The sequence below is a fragment of the Micromys minutus genome (genome assembly GCF_963924665.1).
Source record: "Micromys minutus genome assembly, chromosome: 32".
In the NCBI taxonomy this organism is placed as follows: Eukaryota; Metazoa; Chordata; class Mammalia; order Rodentia; family Muridae; genus Micromys; species Micromys minutus.
This window is the reverse complement of record NC_137967.1, coordinates 15,287,355-15,309,440: the sequence shown is the minus strand read 5'-3', so window position 1 is coordinate 15,309,440 and position 22,086 is coordinate 15,287,355. Positions and strand designations below refer to the sequence as shown.

Below are 22,086 nucleotides of genomic sequence, written 5' to 3'. Positions count from 1 at the left end.
GGGAGGTGGAGGGTCTGGGGGAGTCTGCCCCCAATCCAGGAGTACCCCCCTTGCCACCGAGTCTCCTTTATTGCCTGCCTCTGCTGTGAATTAACTTGTTCTGTGTATTAAACTGGGCCAGACCCCTCTGCCCACAACTGCTTCCATCTCTCTTGGGGTGTCACCAACATGGGAAGCCAAGGGGCCTCGCTGGGGTAGAAGCCACTGTGGCTGGCCCCCACTTCTTTGCCCCTACACCAAGCCTCCCTCTGGCTTTGTCCCAGCTCCTCTCTGTCTTGCTGGAGAGAAGAGGGGGATGGGGTGGAGGGGCTCCCACCCAGCCAGCTGTGGTTGCCATAGCAACGGGCTGCTGCAGCTGCAGCGGGAGGCAGCTCAAAGAGGGAGGTGGGAGTGAAGACTTGGGGGAAGGGAGGGCCGGAGAGACCAGAAGGCAGCCCCCTCCCAGGCTAGGGTTCGGAGATAGCACCTCAGCCTGGCTGGCTGTCACTTGGGATTCCCTTTCCTGGGTGTGGCTAAAAGTGGAGGGACAGGAGGGCGTCTCAAAACACCGGGATTCAAGGAGACAGGCAGGGTGGGGTGGGGATGGTGGGCGCGGAGAACCAGGGCAACGGTCAGGAAGGAAGAGGATTCTGAGACCACAAATTTTCTGAATGAAGAAGAGGACAAAGCTCATTTGTGGGGAGATACTCAACTGAAGAGAGTCCCAGTAATTCCAAGGGATGGGGTGGAGGGCTATTCAGGAAATAATAGTTTTTTGCTTTTCTTTTTTTTTTTTTTAAGCCAGGCTCTGGCAAGATCAGGGGAGGGAGAAGTGGACAGCCAGCCATTTGGAGAGACAAGCAGAAAATGTACCAAGTCAGAGGGACGAAATGAGATGAGGGGACAGGCAAAGTACCCAGACAAAAGACACAGGGATGAGGAAGATGGAGTTTTGGTTGGAAGGCAATAAAGGATGTAAAAGGGACCTGCCATCCAGGATGGTGACACACCATGTGGCTCAGAATCCCAACACTGGAGGCTGAGGCAGGAGGCCTGTGAGTTACAAGTCACTCCTGGGCTATGAGCCTTCTCTTTAAAAAGGGGTGTGGGGTGCGGACAGACAACAGAAATCTCGAGAGTGCCAGGCAGATAAAGCCAAAGAGATGGTGTGGCTGGCTGAGTAGAGGTGGGGGATGGGGGCAGGAAAAACTGGGGCAAGAAGGGAAGGGACTACGGGGCACCGTACAGGCGCCATCAGGGCTTGGCGTGCGTGTGCGGATGCGCGTGTGAATTGTGGGGTGTTGGGAGATGGTGGTATGTCTCCCAGGCCAGGAGAGGATGTGAGAACAGTTTGTTCCCGGGTTCCCTCCCCCACTTGGCCCAGGTTGGTGGGGGGGGTGGGGAGGGCTGGGCTGGATGGGGCCCTGAGGAGGGTGGAGAATGAATCTGAGTAGCTGGAAGCCATTGCAAAGGCTGATTCCCCCTGGATATAGGTAGACATCTTTTGGGAGACATTTGTGTGTGGGGGTGTGTGGTAAGGGTAGGGCGCGGAGGAGTATTGCAGTTCAGCAAGGACAGCTGATGGGGAGGTGGCAGCCCGGTCCAGAGAGGCTGACTTCCCACAGGAGGCGGGTCTTTCGGATCTTCTCGTGGAATTCCTGAGTCTAAAGTCAGTTTGCCTCGTGCCCCGCCCACCCGCGGATGTCCACAGTTCGGCGGGACACAGACCCAGGTCCCCACGTTTCAAGCCGCCCCCAGTCGTCCTGACAGGAGGGCCAGAGAAAGTCTGGTTTTGGCTGAGGCTTCAGGAGTTTGTCTGAGATACTTCCTTTACCTAGATGACACTCTTCCCCGGGATCCCGGTTGGCTCGAGGGAAGTCCACGGCATAGTGGGACCCAGTGGAGAGAGGAGTAGGTGGGGCAGGTACACAAAGTGGGGATAGGGAGGGGTGTGGCTTGGGGCCCGGTGAAGGCCTAGGGCCAGAGGCTTCACACAAGTTCCACAAGCATGGTAGCACTTGCTTGACCTGCAATCTCCCGTTTTTGTTTTGTGACAGACTTCCTCTGTGTAGCCCAGGCTGGCCTCAAACTCAGAAATCCACCTCCTTCTGTCGGGATTAAAGGCACATAGTACCTTATTTATTTATTTTTTTAACATACCAGAAGAGGGCATTGGGTCCCTTGGGTGGAGTCAGACATCTGTGAGCATCCACCTGGGAGGTTCCCAGGAATAGCAGCGGGGTGCTCTTAACCACTCAGCCACTTCTGGCCCGTAAGGATTTGTTGTTGTTTAAGGGCTTTATTACTACTTATCTAGGGGTCAGCACAGGGTGGCCTCAAACTTGCTATGTAGTTGAGGAAGATCTTGAACTCCGGATGGCCCCTCACCTCCCAAGGCTGAGATTCCGGAAGTGTACCAACACAACTGGCCTTAAACTCTCGGGGATCCTCCTGCCTCACAGCACTGGAATTACAGGTGTGAACCATCACACCTGGCAAAAGCAGACCATCCCCACCCCCTCTGAAGAGAGCGTCTCAGTGCAGCCCTAACTATTCTAGAACTTCCAACAAGCCGGATGGATGCCTAGAGTAGGGGTGTGGTGCGAGCCTATGGTGTGTGCTGGGCAGTAGGGGTGTGGTGTGAGTCTACGAAGAGGGAGCCGCAGCAGAAACACAGCAGCACGGACACACCAGCCATTTCTATGAAACGTTTATTTCCTTTGAAACCTCCTGAAACATGCCAGAAATCTCAAGACAGGGATGGGAAGATGGGGAGAAAAAGACAATAAAGAATGATTTTAAAAAATCCAACTAGAACAAATCAACATGGAAAAAAAAAAAAAAAAAAGCCTGCTGCTATCTCCTGCCAAGACAGAGTATCGATCTCAAATTAAATAGTTTTTTTTCCAGAAATCCTTACAAAAATAATAGAACAAAACCAAAAATTATAATTTACAATTCTCAATGTACATGATTAGGTCCCCAAAATGATTTGAATGAGCTGAAGATACAAGGAGACGCGTTAAAGAAAGAAACGAAGGGAGGAGGGAGGGGAAGGCTCCAGGTTGGGTTCAGAGAGGAGGGGGAGGGGCAGAGGCTGGCGAACCCTTCAGAAAGGGGGTCAGGAGAGGGACATCACAGTAGTTGGCCAGGGTTCAGGACACTGGGTGGCCTGGTCTGCAACCATCATTCCACGGTGAGTGGAGGGCACGGCAGGCTATTCCCTCACCACTCAGGGGTCCTCAGGGTCAGGGGCGGATCACAGGGAGCTGTGGGTACCCTTTCCTCAAGCCCAGCCCTTCAGCCTGGCCTACCTGGAGCAGTGCCTGCTGTGTGTGGTTGTGGGCCCTAAGAGAAGGTGATGTGTCCTGGTCTGAGGGCTGGGCCATCTAGCTATGGCTCTGGGTCTAATCTACGCTGCCAGCTGCTCGCCGCCTGCTGCCCCCATATCCCTCTGGGTCCTCACACTGACCTCCAGCCCACGGGGGTTGGGGAATCCACAGACTGTGGCCATTCAAATGTGTTCCGGCACAACTCTACATGAAAAAATAAATATATATATATATATATATTCTTTTCTTTTTGTTTTTAAAGAAGGAAAAAAGGGGAATTTGTGTTTCCTGGCTGAGCAGCGAGGACCCTCTGAACTGCCCCTTATTGCCTTTGCAGAATCTCTGGGGCTGGGGGCTGCACTTGAGTGCTCCCCGGGGAGCACAGTGAGTGTGTCTGGTGGCCACTGGGGGATGGAGTGTGGCCAGGGAGACTTGTAAAAGAAAAGAGGACCATTCTGGGGGTGAAGGCTATGCCTCAGACCGTCCCCAGGCTCCTCAAAGCCCCTGGAGCAGGAGGCAATGGCCTAGGTGTCCTAGGGGAGGAGCCCATGGATGGCCAGGTCAGTAGCTCAAAGGTCGAGGGGCCTGTGGCTGCTTGGAGAGAGGCTGATAAAAAAGATCATATAAACAGTCCGAGCTGTACAAAGAGTTCCCAAAGGAGTGGATCTGGGTGCTAGCGGTTCCTGTCCATTCTGGGACCCCAGGAAAATAATTTAAACTCTGTGAAAGTGCTCCTGGGTGCTGGATGGGGGTTGGGAGTGGGACTCAGGGTGATATCCATGCTTCCTGGAGCCAGTACACTGGGGAGAGAGGAGCCCTGGAGTGTCAGGGAGTTGGGGGGAAGAAAGGGCTCACTTCGTTCCATAGTTCTCATGCGGGGGGCTCCTGGGCCCCTCCCACTGTCACAGCTCCAGGCAGCCGGGTCCTAGGAATGGGCTACAGTGACCTACAGGGTGGTACGGAGCAGCTAAGACAGCCTGAGACCGCGCCTGGAGTTCCGAGTCCCTAAGGAAGGTTGCAGGGCAGTGGGTGCGGGGCTGTGGCTAGATGACCTGTCACCCCTGCAACCAGAAGCCCACTGCCTGCCAGCCAGGGTAGTCCAGGGGTCAAGCCCAGGGGAACTCAGAGTTCCTTCTTCTCCCTGCTGAAGAGCTCGGCGAATTTGCGCAGCTGTTCGCTGGCGGCCTGTGATTCCTCCTGTAGTCGCTGGTTGTTCTGTCGAAGGCTGGCCACCTCTGACTGCAGCACCACCTTATCCTGCTTCTCCTGGGAGGGCAAAGGGGCTGGGTCAGTTAGGCATGGCAGCTGACCTATTCCTGTACTCCTGGTAGTGCATAGAACAGGAACGGACAACAGCTACTGGGTCCTGAGATGTCTGGCTGCAAGGGTTCAAATCCCAGCTCTGACTGGTGGTTCGGAAAGCCTGTAGGTTAATTTATCATCTTTTTTTTTTTTTTTTTTAAAGATAAGGTCTTAGTATGTAGCTCTGGTTGACCTCGGCCTCCCCGGTGCAGGAGGGATCACAGGCATGCACCCCACCACTGACAGAATGAAGTAGTCATTTGACAGCCATTCTTACTGTGACCACCCCACCTCACCCAAACCTTTCGGATGGCCGTCATCTTCCGAGAAGAAGCAACCCAGTCTCAGGCCCTGCTCTTCCGAGATTACGTGACATCCTAGCGCAGCAGTAACTATGGGAGTAGGGATCTGAACTTGGGTCCTGCCTTCCACCACCTTGGTAAAGCTCCCCTGGTCTCGTTTCTCCTCATCGCCCTCTGCCCTGAGGTGGATGATGTCACTTGTCCTGTCCATGGCCTTCCACATAGGGCTGTCTTCTCATTTTTTATTAATTTTTCTTCTTTTTGAGGCAGGGCTTCTGTGTAGCCCTGGCTATCCAAGCTGGTCTCAAATTTACAGAGATCTGCCTGCCTTTGCCTCCCAGCAATGAATGGGGAGGCTGAGGCAGGAGGATTAAGGCCAGCCTGGACTATTTCTCACTAAGTTGTTAGCTCCTCTTGCTGGATACATCTACTATTCATTTACCATTTTAACTCCCCCCCCACCCCAGAGCTGAGGACTGAACCCAGGGCCTTGCTCTTGCTAGGCAAGCGCTCTACCACTGAGCTAGATTCCCAACCCTGACTTATTTCCTTATTTATGTGTGTGTGCAGAGAGCTCCAGGTGTCCCCTGTCATTTCTTTGCCTCTTTCTCTACCTGTGCCTATGGTTTTCTTGGATAGGCTGGAAGCCAGCAAGCCTCTAAGACCTTTTACGACCTTCTCCTCAGAGGCGGGGTTACAGGCACGTGAGGTACTATGAGGCTTGACCGAAACGTAATTGGCTGCTGACTCCTATGTGCATAGTGTCCCATGATCACCCCCTTGATGGTCGACACCTGCCTCCCATTTTTATTTATCATTATTTATAATTACTTAAAGGCCTATCCTCATGTATCTCAGGCTGACTGAGAATTCAGGAGGCAGCTGTGGATGGCTCTGGTCTTTAGTTGCCCCGTCTCCATGACCTGAGAGCTGGGATTACAGTATCTACCATCTTGTCCAGCTTAGGCAGTGTTGGAACCCAGAGCCTTGTGCATGCTAGACAGGCACTCTACTAACCGAGTACATGCTGACTGTCTCTATCCTTGCTTGACTGTTCACTCCCTAGTGGTCGTATTCCAGCGCAGAGGGGCAGGGTTGAGGGTGGGGGTGGGGCAGTGCCGCCCAGTGCAGGGAGGGGGATGGGTAGGCAGGAGGCACACTGTGGGGCTCACCTTCTGCAGGTCCGTGTGCAGCTGTTTCAGCATCACCTCCAGCTGGTATACCTTGCCTGTCAGATCCAGGGGGGACTCCTCGCTGGAGAGACAAGGGATGGGGTCAGTTCTGAGGCCTGAAACCTCGGAGGAGGGCTCATACTCAAGAATTGGAGAGACTTGGGGTCCAGGCCCTCTGGTCAGTCCTCCCTGACCTTCCTGAAAGCCCAGGAGCAGCTCTGTGGGGAAGCCAAAGGCAGTCCCTTCCTGCCCCTGGACCCAGGCCACCTGTGCACACAGGCTGAGGAAACACCAGGCCAAGGCTCGGGTGGGGGCTGCCCCGCAGAAGGGGTGTACGTGTGCTTTTAGGAAGAGCGTCTAATCATAGCACCCGATTTCTATCACTGCAGAGGCCCACACTTCTGATGGGAGTCAAGATCTAAGACCGACAAGGCTGTGGAGGGGGAAATACATCTATCTCACAATCTGCCTCAGGAAAGGCTTTCGGTAACCATTAGGTGCTGTGCAGGCCAGGGGCAAGCAGAACCTCGTGGGAGCACAGGCAGATGCGGTGAGTGGCCTGGTAACCCCCATGTAAGCAGCAAGGCCCTTAAAGCTTTCTCTGCCGACGGAATATGGGTTCTCAGATTCACGGCATTCAGCCCGAGCCGGGGTGATGTGCGGGAGTGGACCCGGCCTCCTTGTCCTCTCTCCTGAGGGTGGAACTTCGTCTTAGCACCTGCGGGAGGCTGAGGTGGTCTGCACATGCCCAGCAGTGTGGACAGGGTGGAAGACAAGTCTGCATCATCTGAGGACCCACCCTGGGGACCAAGGTACAGGTAGATGGGGATGGGAGACAGCTAGGAAGCTGGGGGGACGCTCTAGGGGCACTGTCCTCTTGGGTGGCCTGCAGTGCCTGTGCTGCCTGCGATGGACCCCAGTATTTCCAGGGGAACTTACCTCATGGTGGGAGTGGTTCTAGGAGTCTGGGGGCCCCGCTCCAGGCTCAGATGGCTGTGCACAGGGCTGTGTGCAGGAGGGATGTCTGGGCTCAGGGCTGGGTCATTCAGAGAGAAGAGTGACACAGTTCTTTGCACTGCCGGGGAAAAGAAGAGGACTCAGTTCTTCCGGGTGGGCAGTGGGCGGGCCTCAGCTTCTTCCCGACATCTTTTCCTGCCAATTCCTGTCTATCTTCGTCCCATTCGCTCCTACCAACCCTCCTTTGATCAGGTCTCATGCTGCTGCTCCGGCTGGCCTTGAACTCAGTGAATCTCCTGCCTTAGCCTGAGCTACCTCGTTTGGCCTTTTTTCCTGGTGGGCAAAGCATCACTCTGTAGCTCAGGCTGGCCTTAGAGCCCTGGCAATCCTGCCTCAGCCTTCTCAGTGCTGTAACCATGGGTGTGTGCCACCAAGCTGGGCTTCCTAAAATCATCTGTTCTCCTGGTGATATCTTTTTCTTCTCTCTTCCTCCCTTCCTTTCTTTCTCTTTTCTTGCTTGAGACAGGGTTTCTCTGTGTAGCTTCAGGTGTCCTAGATCTCACTTTGCTGATGAGGCTGGTCTTGAACTCAGGGATCCGCCTGCCACTACCTCCTGGCTCCTTTTCTTTCGTTTTAAAATGTATTTATATACATGTGTTTGTTTGTGTGAGTGTATGCCACATGTGTGTGGATGCCTGTGGAAGCCAAAGGGGTGTCAGATTCCTCTGGAGGGAGAGTTACACGTGGATAGAAGTTGCCCAGTGTGGATGCTGGGAACCAAATTCAGGTCCTCTGGAAGAGCAGCAAGTTTTCTTAATCAGTAAGACATTTTTCCAGTTCAGAATCTGAAGATTTGAAACAGGATCATGCTATATAGCTCAGGCAGGCCTCTGGGACTTGGGGAGGACTCAATGTCCTTTTCCTGGCTCTCAGGGGCTGGATATCCAAATTTCCTCAGAAAGCCGCAAGATCTAATAGGGCTCATACTACATCTATATACTACCATATCATATCTATTCTAGGCAGAGGCTCTACCCCTGAGCCATGCCCCCAGCCCCTCACTGGGGGATTCTAGGCAGGGGCTCTACCACTGAGCCACACCCCCAGCCCCTCACTGGGGGATTCTAGGCAGGGGCTCTACCACTGAGCCACGCCCCCAGCCCCTCACTGGGGGATTCTAGGCAGGGGCTCTACCACTGAGCCACGCCCCCAACCCCTTACTGGGAGATTCTAGGCAGGGGCTCTACCACTGAGCCACGCCCCCAGCCCCTCACTGGGGGATTCTAGGCAGGGGCTCTACCACTGAGCCACGCCCCCAGCCCCTCACTGGGGGATTCTAGGCAGGGACTCTACCACTGAGCCACGCCCCCAGCCCCTCACTGGGGGATTCTAGGCAGGGACTCTACTGCTGCTCATCTCTGCACTGCTGTGGTTCATGAGCACTTTATAACAAGTACCAGTTCATCTAATACTCATGCCTTGTGGGGCAGAGAGGTTTTACAGATGAGCAACTGAGGCATGAGGGGTTAATGGCTTGTCACAAAGCTCCTCACAGGCAAAGCTGGAGATCACACGTAGGCGGCAGTCTCTGGTTTCCTTGTCAACCCATTTGGTACTTCCTATGTTGGGAGCCAGCCAGTTGAGCTCCTAGTTTTTAGATCTGGTCCCGATCCCAATGCTCGCTCTCCCTCTCAAAGTGAGGGATCCAAGTAATGCTTGGCCTGATACTGCCCTGCAGTGGGGATGTCAGGGTAAGCCGGCTGTCCTTGCGGTTACTGCTAGATGGCAGAACATGGGGCACACCAACACAGAAGTTCCATTTTAATAAAAATGGTTCTTGCTTTTCTACTATGGTCCTTCGGATAGAGGGCGGCATGAAAAATGCCCACCTGGTCCACACATGCTGTGTGATGACGGTACCCGAGAGGGTGGGCCGAGAGGGTGGGCATTCGGGATTACAAATAACATGGCTGGGCTGGGTCAGGTTCGGTGCCACAGCCCTGCAATTCTATCTCTGGAGAGGCTGAGGCAGGAGGACCACGGATCTGAGGTCACGGGGGCATCCTGAGCTGGGCACAGCGCATAGACCTATAACCCTAGTACTAACAGACACACCAGGAAGGAGTTCAAGGCCAGCCTGAGCTACATGGTGAGTTCAAGACAAATCTGGGCGATACATTACCTGTAAAACAGAGAGACAGACAGACAGACAGACAAACCAACCCAGGGTCTGATAGCTGGCAGATGGTGGTCATACCTTTAATCCAGGTACTCAGGAGGCAGAGGCAGGTAGAATTCTAAGTTTGAGAACCTGGTCTATAAAGTGAGTTCTAGGACAGCAAGGGCTACACAGAGTAATCACTATTTCGAGAAAAACAAAACAAAGCAAAAAAGCCAAAGCCAAGCCAAACCAAAAAAAAAAAAAAAAAAAAAAAAAAAAACACCCAAAAAACAAAAGAAACCAAACACAAATAATCAATAAACCAAACCAAACCAACTCTCCCCTGCAAAACAAAACGAAGACAACCCGGGGTCTTACACATGGGCACCCTACCCCTGTGCTACTCCCAGCTCCCAAATTCTGAGTAGGCTCAGCCTTGGGCTGAGGGTCTGGCAAACGGGAAGTTAGTAAAGGCTTCCCTTGAGGGAAAGGGCGTGTCTTCCTTCTGTACTGCTGGCTGAGGTGGGGACATGGTGACCTAAATGCTGACGGTTTTCTCTGACAGGTGAGGTGCGGCCCTACAAACAGCAGACCAGTGGGTAATAAGGACTCTGGGTCCTACTCAGTTTATTGAACTTAGAACTGTCATTTGTTGTTGGACTGCTCAACCAGAACTTTTGTTTTGAGACAGGGTCATTCTATATAGCCCTGGCTGTCCTAGAACTTGTTACGTAGACCCAGCTAGCCTGCCTGGGTTTTTTTTTTTTTGGACATGGGTCTCATGCAGTCTTCGGTGGGGCACGGTTTGTGGAGGGCTTACTCTGGGCCCATTTTTCACACACCCATTATGTAGCCTAGGCAGCTGGTGAGGGATCTCCTTCCGTGGACCAGGTAGCAAGAGGACCAGAAGAGGTCTCTAGTCACCCTCTGAGAGCAGATAACCACTGAGGGTTGGGAACAGCTGGGCGGAGGATACCCACCTTCGTAGGCCTTGGCCGCATTCACCAGGCTGGACCACTCAAGGCCAGCGGCTGTGTCTGGCAGTGGCATCATCCCAGGGTCAAGTCGCCGCAGGGGCCGGTCCCGTCCGTCAGCCAGTGAGAGCTCCGAGGCTGAGATGGCAGCTACGTGGGAAGGTGGAGATGGGGAGGTGGCTGAGCATGACAGTCAGGGCGGAAGGGACAGGGACTCCATACTGTTCCGCATCGGGGAGAGACTCCAGCGGGGCAAGAGCACTGTGAGCTGGCTGTCCGTGTGGGCGGTTTTCTATATATGGGACCAGGAGGTCCTGCTGAGGTGACCTTAAAGCAAAGCTCTGCAGCGGGAGAGGCCAGGGAGACAAGCATTCCTGTGGAACAGTCCCAGGTTTGTGGGACACTGAGGAAGCCCGGTGGCTTGGGAAGAGCAGAGTCCCTCCTCAAGAGGTATGCATGTCACTCCTGGGATGCGTGGACAGGCTACATGCCTCTCCCCATAGCACTGCAGGACAACGATGTCCTTACAGTCCCATGGCATATCTTTGATAGGACTTATGGCCTATCAAAGGCTGTGTGGTGACCTCCAAATTTGTTCTTGAAGCAAACACCCAGAATCCTGGTATTCTGAGGTGTGTCTGTAAGGCAGAGGCCTGATATACACAGGCTGCCAGGCCTTGTACTTAAGGTGTTCCTAGTCCAAAGGGGAACCGGAGTGGGTGGGGCTGATCGGGAAAGGGGGCAGAGTGCTCAGGCATGGGTGGATGGGAGGACCCTGAGATTATCTGACAGGCTGAGGGGAGGGATGCTAGGCTACAGAGTGTGGCAGAGGTGGAGGCCGGGCCTACATACACAGCCCTCTTAGCTTCATGTTGGGCGTGTTCTGTATACCAGGCCCTACCCAGGAGCAGGCAGGGCTACCAAGGCTGAGGATAGAGGCAGAAGACAAAGGTGAGCCTAGGAAGCATGGAGGCATGATCGATTGTGTGCCAGCCCCAAAGGATGGTGGGGATGATCTGTCAGTGGGGCAGGAAGTGTAGCCTGGGGCAAGGGAGACATGCAAGAACGTCAGTAACTGTGTCAGGCCAGAAGAGGCTGGATTACCTGGAAGGTAATGTGTGGGGTACCTTGAGGGCAGGGGCTGAAGAAGAGGTTACAGCCTCAGAACACCAGGGCAGGGACACACAGGGTACCAGTGGAGGGCTAGAAAGCTCTGTTAGCTTTCGGAGGCAAGGTTTTTCTAGACCAAGCTGGCTTCAAATTCACTGTGCAATGGAGGCTGACCTTGAACTCTGGGTCTTCCTGCTTCCGCCTCCCAAGTGCTAGATCACAGGCATGCTGGCCCATACTTGGCTAATGCAGGAAGATTTTAAGGGGTGATACGGTGCCCAGAGTCCCCTTTATCCATCCTCCACATGTGTGAAATATAGGGGCTTCATACCTAGATGGTGTGGGGACATGACTCCCTAACTGAAACCCTTGGTACGGAACACATGGAAACTCGAGGCGCCTCTGGAGTTTAGAGTGAGGGATGCCATCTAATTCCTAACGCCCTAAAGGTGGAGCAGTGCCCCGATCTAGCCCCCACCAGCACACAGTGAGGCTACTTGCTGTGTCTACCAGGACGGGCAGGGAAGGCAGCTAGGAGTAACGGCTTCTACCTAAAATCTCAGCGCTCTCCGAATTCAGGAAGCGGAGGCAGGCGGTTCTCCATGAGTTTGTTCCAGATCGGCCAGGGCTACCTCCGGTGTGTCTGGGTGGGCTGTGCCCACGGTGAGCATGGTGTGGTTGTACCTACTGCGCTCCTCTAAGCATGGCATGCTTGGGGAAGTCAGGTCGCTAAGCAAATGTTCGGGAGATGAGGTGTTTAGGTGGGAGCAGGGAGGCTGATAAGGCAGAGTAACTGGGGAGCTGAGGATGTACAATAATGCCTGTCCTTGGGTGTGGGGGCGGGGTGAGGCTGATTTCTTCTGGTCTCCAGGTGACCGGTGACCCAGCGTTTGGCCAATACTATTTGCTCCCTGAGGTTCCCTAAGCTCCTGTGCTCCCTTCCCTCCCTCACGAGGCCTGGCCACCACGTGTGAGCCCCAGGTGCCTCCCACCTGCCCCGGGGGACCTGCAGCCCCCCAAATGCCCAGGCTCACATTTCTTCTCTGGGAAGCCATTGCCAGAGGCTGGAATGGTGCTGGGTGCCCCGCTGGGCGGGTGGGGGTGCTGGTGCTGGCGGCGGGCAGGCAGTGTGCTGGAGGGGAAGGCGCAGGTGCTGGTGAAGAGCACGTCGCTGGGCAGGCCGGGCTCCAGGCTGGCAGGGCTGGCAAAGCTGGGCTCCCGGCGCCCACTACACAGGCTCTCATCTGACAGTGTCCGCTGCAGGCTCTTCTGGGGGGACTGCTGCCAAGACAGGGTAGGGAGCAACGGATCGGTATGCTGGGCTGTGGGCCCGGGGACTCAGGGGCTTTTTGACAAGTTCTTGTCCACCCAGCAGCCATTTCTGTACTCTTACTGGTCAAAGCACTAGGCTTCCCCAAGGGCTCCCGACCCCTGACCTGTGCCCATGGCTTCTGAGTCTATCCTCCAACTGTAAGCTATGTAAGCCCTTCATTACTGCATTCGTACATGCCTTTTTTTTTTTTTTTTTCTCAGATATGGCCTCAGCTAACCATGTCTGGCCTCAGTCTCTGTACCACAATACTCAGGAAGAGCTGTCTTGGTTTCCATAGACCGCTGGCCTGGCGATGGGGGGGGGGGGGGACAGGCAGGGCAATGGAGGGACACAGTGCCCGCTGCTTTGATCTCACTGTCTTTGGGAATGAGAACCCAGGTTGTTTCTGGGGGTGGGGGTGGGGCTCTCCCTGCTGGTTTAAGTACTGGCTCTGTCCCTCATTGATAAGAGACGCCCAGCTGCACTCGGCAGAGAGCATCACCCCCTCCCAGCCTTGTCCTAGGCCACCAGCCACACGCACCCCTGTGTCCCAATCCTGCTCTGGCCCCAGGTTGTCCATGATGATGAGCTTCTTTAGGTCGTCCTCGATGGTTGACTTGTAGTTCTTCCGTGGGGACCGGAGGTCTCGCAGGGAGGCCCTCAACCGTGGCTGACCAAAGACGTTTTTTGCACTGGGGTCCACCTGTCTGGTATGAGAACATTGGAGTCAGAGGGCTGAGTGGCTCTGCGGGGCCTGGCCAGGAGGAGGCTAGCCACCGCCAGATGACTGGGCCTCCTCCAGGGCTGTGGGGCGGGGACTACAGAGCCACCTGCAGGAGGGGACTGACTATAGAGTGAACAGAACGGAGTGTGTGAGACCGAGACTTGTTTTGAAGCAAATAAGGCTAGGTAGAGGAATGAAATTGGAAGCATTCTTCGGAGGGGCTGACATCCAGGGGGGCGGGGAGACAAGGGAGGAACCCACCCAGAAGAACAGTCCAGGTGGAAGAGCGAGCAAGCATTGGGGCGATGTCTGCGAGGAGCCGGGGACAAGACTGTGTGAGACTCTAGACTCAAGAGCTGCTCTGCGGACTTGTGATTGTTTCTGAGCTGACGGTGGGCCATCATTAGGTCCTGATGTGTGTGTCAAGAGGATGGGTGGGCGGCAGGGCTCATGAGAGCTGGGCTGGTGTGTGGGGAGAGGTGAGCAGGTCCCTGACAAGAATGATGGGGTACCCCAGAAGTCATCGCCCCTGCTTTAGGAACTCTGGGGTTTCCTGTCCCGTCACTTGGGATACCACAGGGTCCTGAGGCTAAAAGTGCTGCTGTCCTAGGCTTAGCCTTCTGATCCAGAGGTTGGTGGGAAGTGGGGGTCACTGTCCTCCATAGCTGTCCAGAACTAGCTCTGGGGTCACTGGGCCACAGTGGACTGGGGTAGGAAATGGAATCCCAGGAAAGGACAGGCTGTGCTCTCAATCTTGCCTCTGCTTGCTCCTGCCGTGGGCTCTCAACACGAGTCCCACTGCATCCATGGTGGCTTAAATGAGAGAGCCCCCCCCCCCCCCGAGGCTCATACTAGGTCCTTAGCTGGTGGAACTGTTTGGAAAGGACTAGGACCTTTGGGGTCCTATCATTGGGGTAGGCTTTGAGGTTTCAAAAGACTCTCCATTCCCAGTGTCTTTCTGACTAGTGGTTGTGTCTCTTAGGATGGCTCCAACACCAGGCCTTGCCTGCCGGCTGTCACATTCCCCACCATGATGGCCATGGACTTTAACCTCTGAACCTGTGGGCCCCAAATAAACGCTTTCTTCATAAGTTGCCTTGGTCACAGTCTCTTCACAGCAACAGAAAGGAGAACAGCGCAGAGGGCCACTCTGGGAGCTGCTGCCAAGCACCTGGCTGGCCCCGGACAGACGCGGACGTTTGGAACGAAGGCCCTGTGGACTCCCAGCTCTCTTCAGACCGGCCTGCTCCCCATGGCTCCTTGCCTTCCAAGCCCCAAGGACCAGTGTGACTTGCAGGCTTCCTCTCTCCTACCTCTGTGTGTGGCCTGGCTTCTTGCCTAGCACTGACAACCTGGGCTCCTTGACAGCAGCAAAGGCCTTGCACTGGGCAGACACCACCTTGCATTGGGACTTGGTGTGCGGCTCAGCAGGCAGGCTGTTTGCTCAGCATGCACTAAGCCCCGGTCGGTGGTTCAGTAGGCTCTGATGCCGGGTGTGCCTGCACACCTCTGCAATCCTCACACGTGGGAGGTGGGAAGGAGGATCAGGAGTTAAAGGTACTCTGTAACTATGTACTGAACCTGCGGCCAGCCTGGGCTACACAAAATCTTAAAACACGAGCTAGACCAAATGAGGGGCTGGAGAGACGGTTCAGTGCTTGCTCCTCTCCCAGGACACAGGTTTGGTTCCCAAAGCCTATGGTGGGTGGCAGCTCACACCACTTGTCACTCCAGCTCTTGGGAACAAATGCCCTCATTGGCCTGTACATATACACACAAGCGCATACACACATAGACACATGTACACACATGCACACACATACACACACCCAACCAAGTAAACAAAAGCCAAGAAAGCCACTCACATGAACATAGGCTTGTTTTTGTCTTTGGACACAGGGTCTCTCTCTCTGTCGCCCTTGAACATGTAGAGACCCAGTTTCCTCCAGAGTACTGGGATTAAAGGCACAAACCGTCACACCTAATTTATCTTTAATTTTAAAAGTTTTACTTTATGCATATGTGTGTCTTGCCTACACGTATTTCTGTGCACTGTACTTGTGTGCTGATACCTATAAAGGCTGGAATTGTCTGGAAAAGGGGCCAGTGCTCCTGACCACTGAACCATCTCCCCAGCCCTTATTTTAATTAGTTACTGTTTTTCTGTGAAGATGGGATCAAACCCATGTACGCATTCTAGGCAAGTACTCCATTACCACACTACATCTCTGCTCCCCTTACCCCTGCTTTTCCTTTGTTCTTCTGCTTGGCTCTTTTGAGAAAGGATCTGCTATGCGGCTCGGGCTGGCCTGGGACACATTATCCTCCTGCCTCAGCTTCCTGAGTGCTCGGGTGATGCATGAGTCACCGTGCCTGACCGCCATGCTTGTGTCCCGGATGGGACTGAAAATGAGGCTACTGTGACACGTGAAACACGTCCACACTTGGATTACGCTGCGCTTCCAGAACACGGTTTCTGGAAGGCATGAGGACTGGTGGGCACCTCTGGCGAGCGGAGTCACATTCCACGGTGGGGAGATGGGAGTCTACCGCGAGCGTGTGTTAGGACAACAACCACCATAAGCAGCCCAAAGCAACCCGCGCCTGGCCTTTACCATTTGTTACTGAGCCCAGCAATTAAATGAGATACTTTGGGCTGTGGGAGTCTCTGGAGTTTTCATCCTTCTTTCTGTTTCTCAGTGGCCGCCCTTGCAATTTTAACAAAGGCAGACAGAGAGGGTAGTGGGTTTTCTTGTCGGGTTGTGTTTCTGCCTAAATCAAGCTGCCGGCCTAGGGCATGCCGTCTCTGTCCCTTTCAAGGAAGGGATCCTCTGGGCAAATTAAAAGTTGGCAGTTGGGAGGAGAGCAGGAAGAGACAGAAGGACAGACAATGCAAGTCTCTCCGACAAACGCTCTTCTGAGGCGCTTGGAAGACCCTCTCTCCCCGGTGTTTGAATTTTGGCTTTTCTCAGAATCCTCAATGCAGGCTCCTCTGCTCTGATGAGGAGCTAGTCTGTCTCAGTACAGCTTCTGTGGAGAAAGCATTGACCAGCCTCCTCCGGAGAGAGTGTAAAAAGACTGCTGGAACACACCGAGACGGGTGCTTTTTCCTTGCCTAGCATGGATTTAAAAACAAAACAAAACAAAAACTTTTATGTATGTATTTTTTGTGTGTGATGCTGAGGATTGAACCTAGGGTACATGATAAACAATTGTGTTCCCACTGAGCCACGCCCCCAGTCCCTCACTGGGGGACTCTAGGCAGGGGCTCTACCACTGAGCCACGCCCCCAGTCCCTCACTGGGGGACTCTAGGCAGGGGCTCTACCACTGAGCCACGCCCCCAGCCCCTCACTGGGGGATTCTAGGCAGGGGCTCTACCACTGAGCCACGCCCCCAGCCCCTCACTGGGGGACTCTAGGCAGGGGCTCTACCACTGAGCCACGCCCCCAGCCCCTCACTGGAGGATTCTAGGCAGGGGCTCTACCACTGAGCCACGCCCCCAGTCCCTCACTGGGGGACTCTAGGCAGGGGCTCTACCACTGAGCCACGCCCCCAGCCCCTCACTGGGGGACTCTAGGCAGGGGCTCTACCACTGAGCCACGCCCCCAGCCCCTCACTGGAGGATTCTAGGCAGGGGCTCTACCACTGAGCCACGCCCCCAGCCCCTCACTGGAGGATTCTAGGCAGGGGCTCTACCACTGAGCCACGCCCCCAGCCCCTCACTGGGGGATTCTAGGCAGGGGCTCTACCACTGAGCCACGCCCCCAGCCCCTCACTGGGGGATTCTAGGCAGGGGCTCTACCACTGAGCCACGCCCCCAGCCCCTCACTGGGGGATTCTAGGCTGACCTGCTACCTTTAAGTTCCATCCTAAAATGCCAATACAAATAATTCCCTCAGAAAGAGGTTGACTTCAACTCCTCTTTTCTTCCTTGTCTAGCTCTCCTGTTGTTTTGAAGCTGCTATGTATCTAAATGCTAAATACTGTATCCCAAGTCCTGTCTGCTGTAAGACTAGCAGATCATATGTACCAGCTTTTTGTTATATAAACCTTGCCCCCTAAGTTATCCATGACTGGTTAATAACGATACCGACAGCCTGTAGCTGGGCAGAAGAGAGGTAGGTGGGGCTTCAGTTCCCAGACTTGGGGCATGAGGCAGGGACAATGAGAGGAAGAAGAGAGAGGAAGAAATAAGAGGTTGCCTTGGGGTAGGTGGATCTTGAGCACAAGGCCACGAGGGCTGGCCTGTTGGCGTAGGAGTGGCTCAGATAAAACACAGCAAGCAGTATCTTGGAATTATTGGCAAGTAGACAAAATAACAGAGGGTTAATATCTGCTCAGCTCTGGTGCTTAAAGGCTTGTTATAAATACAGAGATTTTGTGTCTTTTATTTGAAAACTGAATGATCTAAGATGGGTAGAAAACCCCAAATAATATTTACCCCAACACTCTGGTCTCTACAGTTATCCAAATCTAAAGACCTTACTTAGGGCTGGGCTGGAGAGGTGGCTCAGTGGTTAAGAACACCCACTGCTCTTCCAGAGGTCCTGAGTTCAAATCCCAGCAACCACATGGTGGCTCACCATCTGTAATGGGATCTGATGCCCTCTTCTAGTGTGTCTGAGGACAGAAATAAATCTTAAAAAAAAAAAAAGGCCTTAGGGCTGGTGGCTGTAAACAATTCCATGGAAAAGCCACTCCATGGCTCTTAAGTACAAGGCCACTTTCCATGCCCTTTTATAGAGCCACTGCAAAAAGACACAAAGGGAAAGGCACAGGACTACACACAGCTGGAACCTGTGCTGTTACACAGAAAAGGGAGCAAGGAGCCACATGTGGTGCACACTCCCATAACTGAAGCATTCAGGAGGTTGAGGCAGGGGGACTGTGAGTTCAGGGTTACACTCTACAGTGATACTTTCAAACAACAGTAATAGGGCTGGAGAGATGGCTCAGCGGTTAAGAGCACTGACTGCTCTTCCAGAGGTCCTGAGTTCAAGTCCCAGCAACCACATGGTGGCTCACAACCATCTGTAATGGGATCTGACGCCCTCTTAAGACAGCAACAGTGTACTCATACAATAAATAAATATTAAAAAAAAAACAGTAATAAAAAACTCAGAGAGAGAGAGAGAGAGAGAGAGAGAGAGAGAGAGAGAGGACGAAGAGGGGGTTGCTGAAGAGACGGCTGGGTTAAGAGAATGCCCTTGCAGAGGACTTGGTTTCCAGCACACGCACGGGAGGCTCACAACCACCTGTAACTCCTATGCTGACCTCTGCAGGAGCCAGGCGTGCAAGGGGCACAAAGCAATGGATGCCCTCGTAACCACGTGTACAGGGTCGCGCTCAGCACATGTCTGTAAGCCCAGCACTTAGGTGAGAGGCCGGAGCAGGTGTTCGGGTCATCTTTTGCTGCGTACCGAGTTCCAGGCCAGCCTGGGCTGCGTGAGATCCTGCCACAGTGGGTCAGGCTGTGTGTGGTGAGCTACATCCCTGGGGTCCACAGTGGAGTGAGAATTTACCTCTGAAAGCTGTTCTCTAGGTTCCACAGGCCTGCTGGGGCATGAACATGACAACATACTTCACCCAACGAGAACCACCACCAAACCTAACAACAATCCCTTACAAGTGAAACAAAAAACCCAACACCACCGCCACCATCTTAAACGCTCCGCAGTATTTAATTCCATACTGTCTGCTTTTCACCTCTGTCTAGCACTCCTAGACATAGCTGTCATCTGCCCACACTGTCTAAACTCGGGTTTTGCCATGCTGTGGTTTCGTGCTGTCAGAAAAAGAACAGCCGTACAGGAGGCTCTGGGGCTGGAGAGGTGGCTCAGTGGTTAAGCCCACTGGCTGCTCTTCTGGAGGACTCTAGTTAGATTCCCGGCACCCATGTGGGGGGTTCACAAACTGTAGTTTCTGTATGGCCTGCAACTACAGTTTTCAGGCCTTCCGGGCCTCTACAAGCATGGTACACACGTGATGTCAGCATACCCTGGCAAAACGTCCATCTAGACAAAATGATAATAATTTTAAAAACTGACAGGGCAGAAGAAAAAGGAAGCTGTGTGGACAGGGCTCTCTCGGTGGTAGCTTCTTCCTACGGCAGACAGGGCAGGAGCACAGGCAAGCACTGAGACAGGCGTGGCTCTGTGCCATCCTAGGCATCTGTCCTCCAGATTGGGTGGCTCCCCTGGGACCAGGTTAATTAAGCTAATTAGTATGGCTGTCAGCCTGGCAGGGCTGAGGGTTCTGCCAACATGGCTGGCAGAGGGCAATGGGAAAAGGTAGGGCTAGCCCTACTGTTTGTGGGTGACTAACTGGTGCCCAGGAGAGGCACCTCTGGTTCTTTTCTGGGTGGCACTGAGCTGGAGTTGGGGGTCCCTGAGCCAGAGGAAGAAGGGGGCCTGAAAGCGGCAGTCAACCACGGGAAGCCGACACCCTCAGCCCACTGAAGCCTCGATGCCCTTTTTATGTCAGAAGTAGTACTGAGGGATTGTGTTTGTAACTTCGCAGGCAGCAGCTGTGAAAGACTGTCACCTCCTGTGGCCTTACTCTCCCAGGCCCTGGGACGCTCCTTGCTGTCACGATTTTCTCCAGTCCCCTCCATGGTGCTGTGTGAGCGGGTTGTTCGATTCATGGATGCGGATGCTCATCCCTGGATTCTCGGCAGTGAGTACCTCTCAACCACGTTGCAGGCCCTGTGTATAGGGTCAGTGGGAGCTGCTCTAGGGGCGTCCTGTGCCTAATTCTCAGTCCCTTGGACAAGGAGCACTGGCCCTGAAGAAAGTTGTGTCTCTATAACACACGTGTGGCGCTGCTGAGGGGCGTGGTATCAGTGTGGCTGTGCACTGCGGGGCAGGCTCAAACATGGCTACAGCAACTTGAATTGTCCCTGGCCACACAGCCACCTAGCTAGGAGGTAGTGTCAGCCTTTCAGCTAGATCAGCCTTTGAGGGGGAGGAGCCAAGGACGCAGAAGCTTCTAAGTAGGGAAGGCTGACATGTTGTGACCCTGTGCTTGTAGACTTGGGATGACCCTGAAAGCCCTCAAAACATCCCTGCAGTAGGAACTACCACCACCCCATTGTAGAGACGGATCCTGAGGTACAGCCAAAGGTGGGTCCCCCATCTCTTGCCATCCCTCTGATTGGCAGAGTGAAGACAGAGCTGTTGGTCAGAGCCAGCATGGTGCCCCTGTTGTGGCAGATGCTCAGGCCCTGCAGCACAGGGTGTTGGTTGCTCTCCGAAGAGGAGCACGCCATCTTGTGTGGTTCCCATGTTTGAGAGATGAGATGCCCTTGGTTTGAGTCTTGAGTTGGCTGGGCCTCATCTAGTTGGGGACCTTGGTACCTTTGGGATGTGGGGTAAGAACGAGGCCCCTCTTGTGGGGTTGCCAGGAGGGTCTGGGGCTAGACAGCAAAGCCTGGCTGACAGGCCGTGTTCCTCCTGATGCCTACACAGTGTGGGTCCTTGTGAGCTATCAAGGCCTGCTGGGACTGTTAGAGACCCGTAACCAGGGAAGGGAGGTGGAGACAGTAATTGGGCTCCTTAAGTTCTCTGGTGACCTTGTGGGGGGAAACTCCAAGACTGGCAGGTGTGATGGATGCTGTAACCAAGTAGCCCAGCTGAGAGACTCCAATTCTCTCACCTCTGGGACGAAGGCCCCACTGTACCTGGTGACAGGCTGGCAGGGCACAGGTTCTCCCACCAAGCCTGACCCCTAGCAACGGTATCCTATTTCAGTGACGGCGTGTCTGAACTCAAGGAATTTAGCCAGGAGTCAAAAATAGTGTTTTCTGAAAAACTGGGTTAGGTGACTCAAGAGTCTCTAAGTGACAAGGTCATGATCTTGAGGCGCTCAGGGAGAGTCTGAGTAAACAGCTCCACAGCTGGGATGCGACTCAGCAGAGAGGACCTCGCTTAGCGCGCACAAGGCCTCAGGTTTGAGCTCTGGAAAATAAAACATGCCCCGTCCCCCTCAGTGTGGATGTAAGTCAGGCCTGGAGAGATGGTTCAGTGGTTAGGACAAATGTCTGCTCTTGCAGAGGACCCAAGTTCAGTTTCCAGCACCTACATGGTGGCTCAGAACTGCCTGTAAAACTCTAGTTTAGGGGATCTGACGCCCCCTTCTGGTCTTAATGTGCACATACAGGCAAACACTCATGCATAAAACAGATAAACCTTAAAATGTAAAGCATTTAATATGTCTAATATGTGCACATCTACAGCCCCAGCACTCTAGAGAAAGAGGCAGGGCAAGTTCCTGTCTCAAAAGACCAAGGCTGGGATACAGCTCAGAGAAAAGAATACCTGCCTAGTGTTTACAATGCCCTGGGTTCCATTGTCAGCATCAGGGGGAAAAAGAGGTGTGTGTGTGTGTGTGTGTGTGTGTGTGTCTGTGTGTCTGTGTGTGTGTGTGTTTGTCTGTATGTGTGTGTGTCTGTGAGTATGTGTGTGTGTATATGCATGTGTGTGTGTCTGTGTGTGTGCATGTGTTTGTGTGTATGTGTTTGCCTGTGTGTGTGCCTGTGTGTGTGTGTGTGTGTGTCTGTGTGTGATCCAGACCATGGGTAGGCTGCTTGCCTAGCATGTGCACAATACTGGGTTCAGTAAGAGAGAAAGCCAGTGTGAATGTGATTGCACCTAGAAACAAGGCCTCTGGGGACGTCATTAAGCTGAAATGAAGCTACTAGGGTGGGTGACAGTCTGATAGGATTGGGGAAAGGTGGCCACAGCCCCATCCAGAGGGAGAGG

General features: G+C 53.8%; 1 protein-coding gene across 2 annotated transcripts in view; it reads right to left on the bottom strand.

Moving 5' to 3' along the window:
* Window positions 1-2,726: 2,726 nt before the first annotated feature.
* The window catches only part of SIPA1L3 (signal induced proliferation associated 1 like 3), a 121,552-nt gene continuing 102,192 nt past the window's right edge, over window positions 2,727-22,086 (bottom strand). Inside the window, exons 17-22 of one of the 2 annotated variants that reach the window (XM_080908284.1) lie at window positions 13,143-13,308; window positions 12,324-12,570; window positions 10,186-10,329; window positions 7,027-7,162; window positions 6,088-6,169; window positions 2,727-4,577 (exon numbers count right to left, since the gene is read on the bottom strand). In XM_080908284.1, the coding sequence (XP_080764410.1) occupies window positions 4,434-4,577; window positions 6,088-6,169; window positions 7,027-7,162; window positions 10,186-10,329; window positions 12,324-12,570; window positions 13,143-13,308 (919 nt within the window). In that variant the 3' untranslated portion in view covers window positions 2,727-4,433. The remainder of the gene's footprint in view (window positions 4,578-6,087; window positions 6,170-7,026; window positions 7,163-10,185; window positions 10,330-12,323; window positions 12,571-13,142; window positions 13,309-22,086) is intronic. The other variant, XM_080908285.1, reaches the window with a different exon arrangement.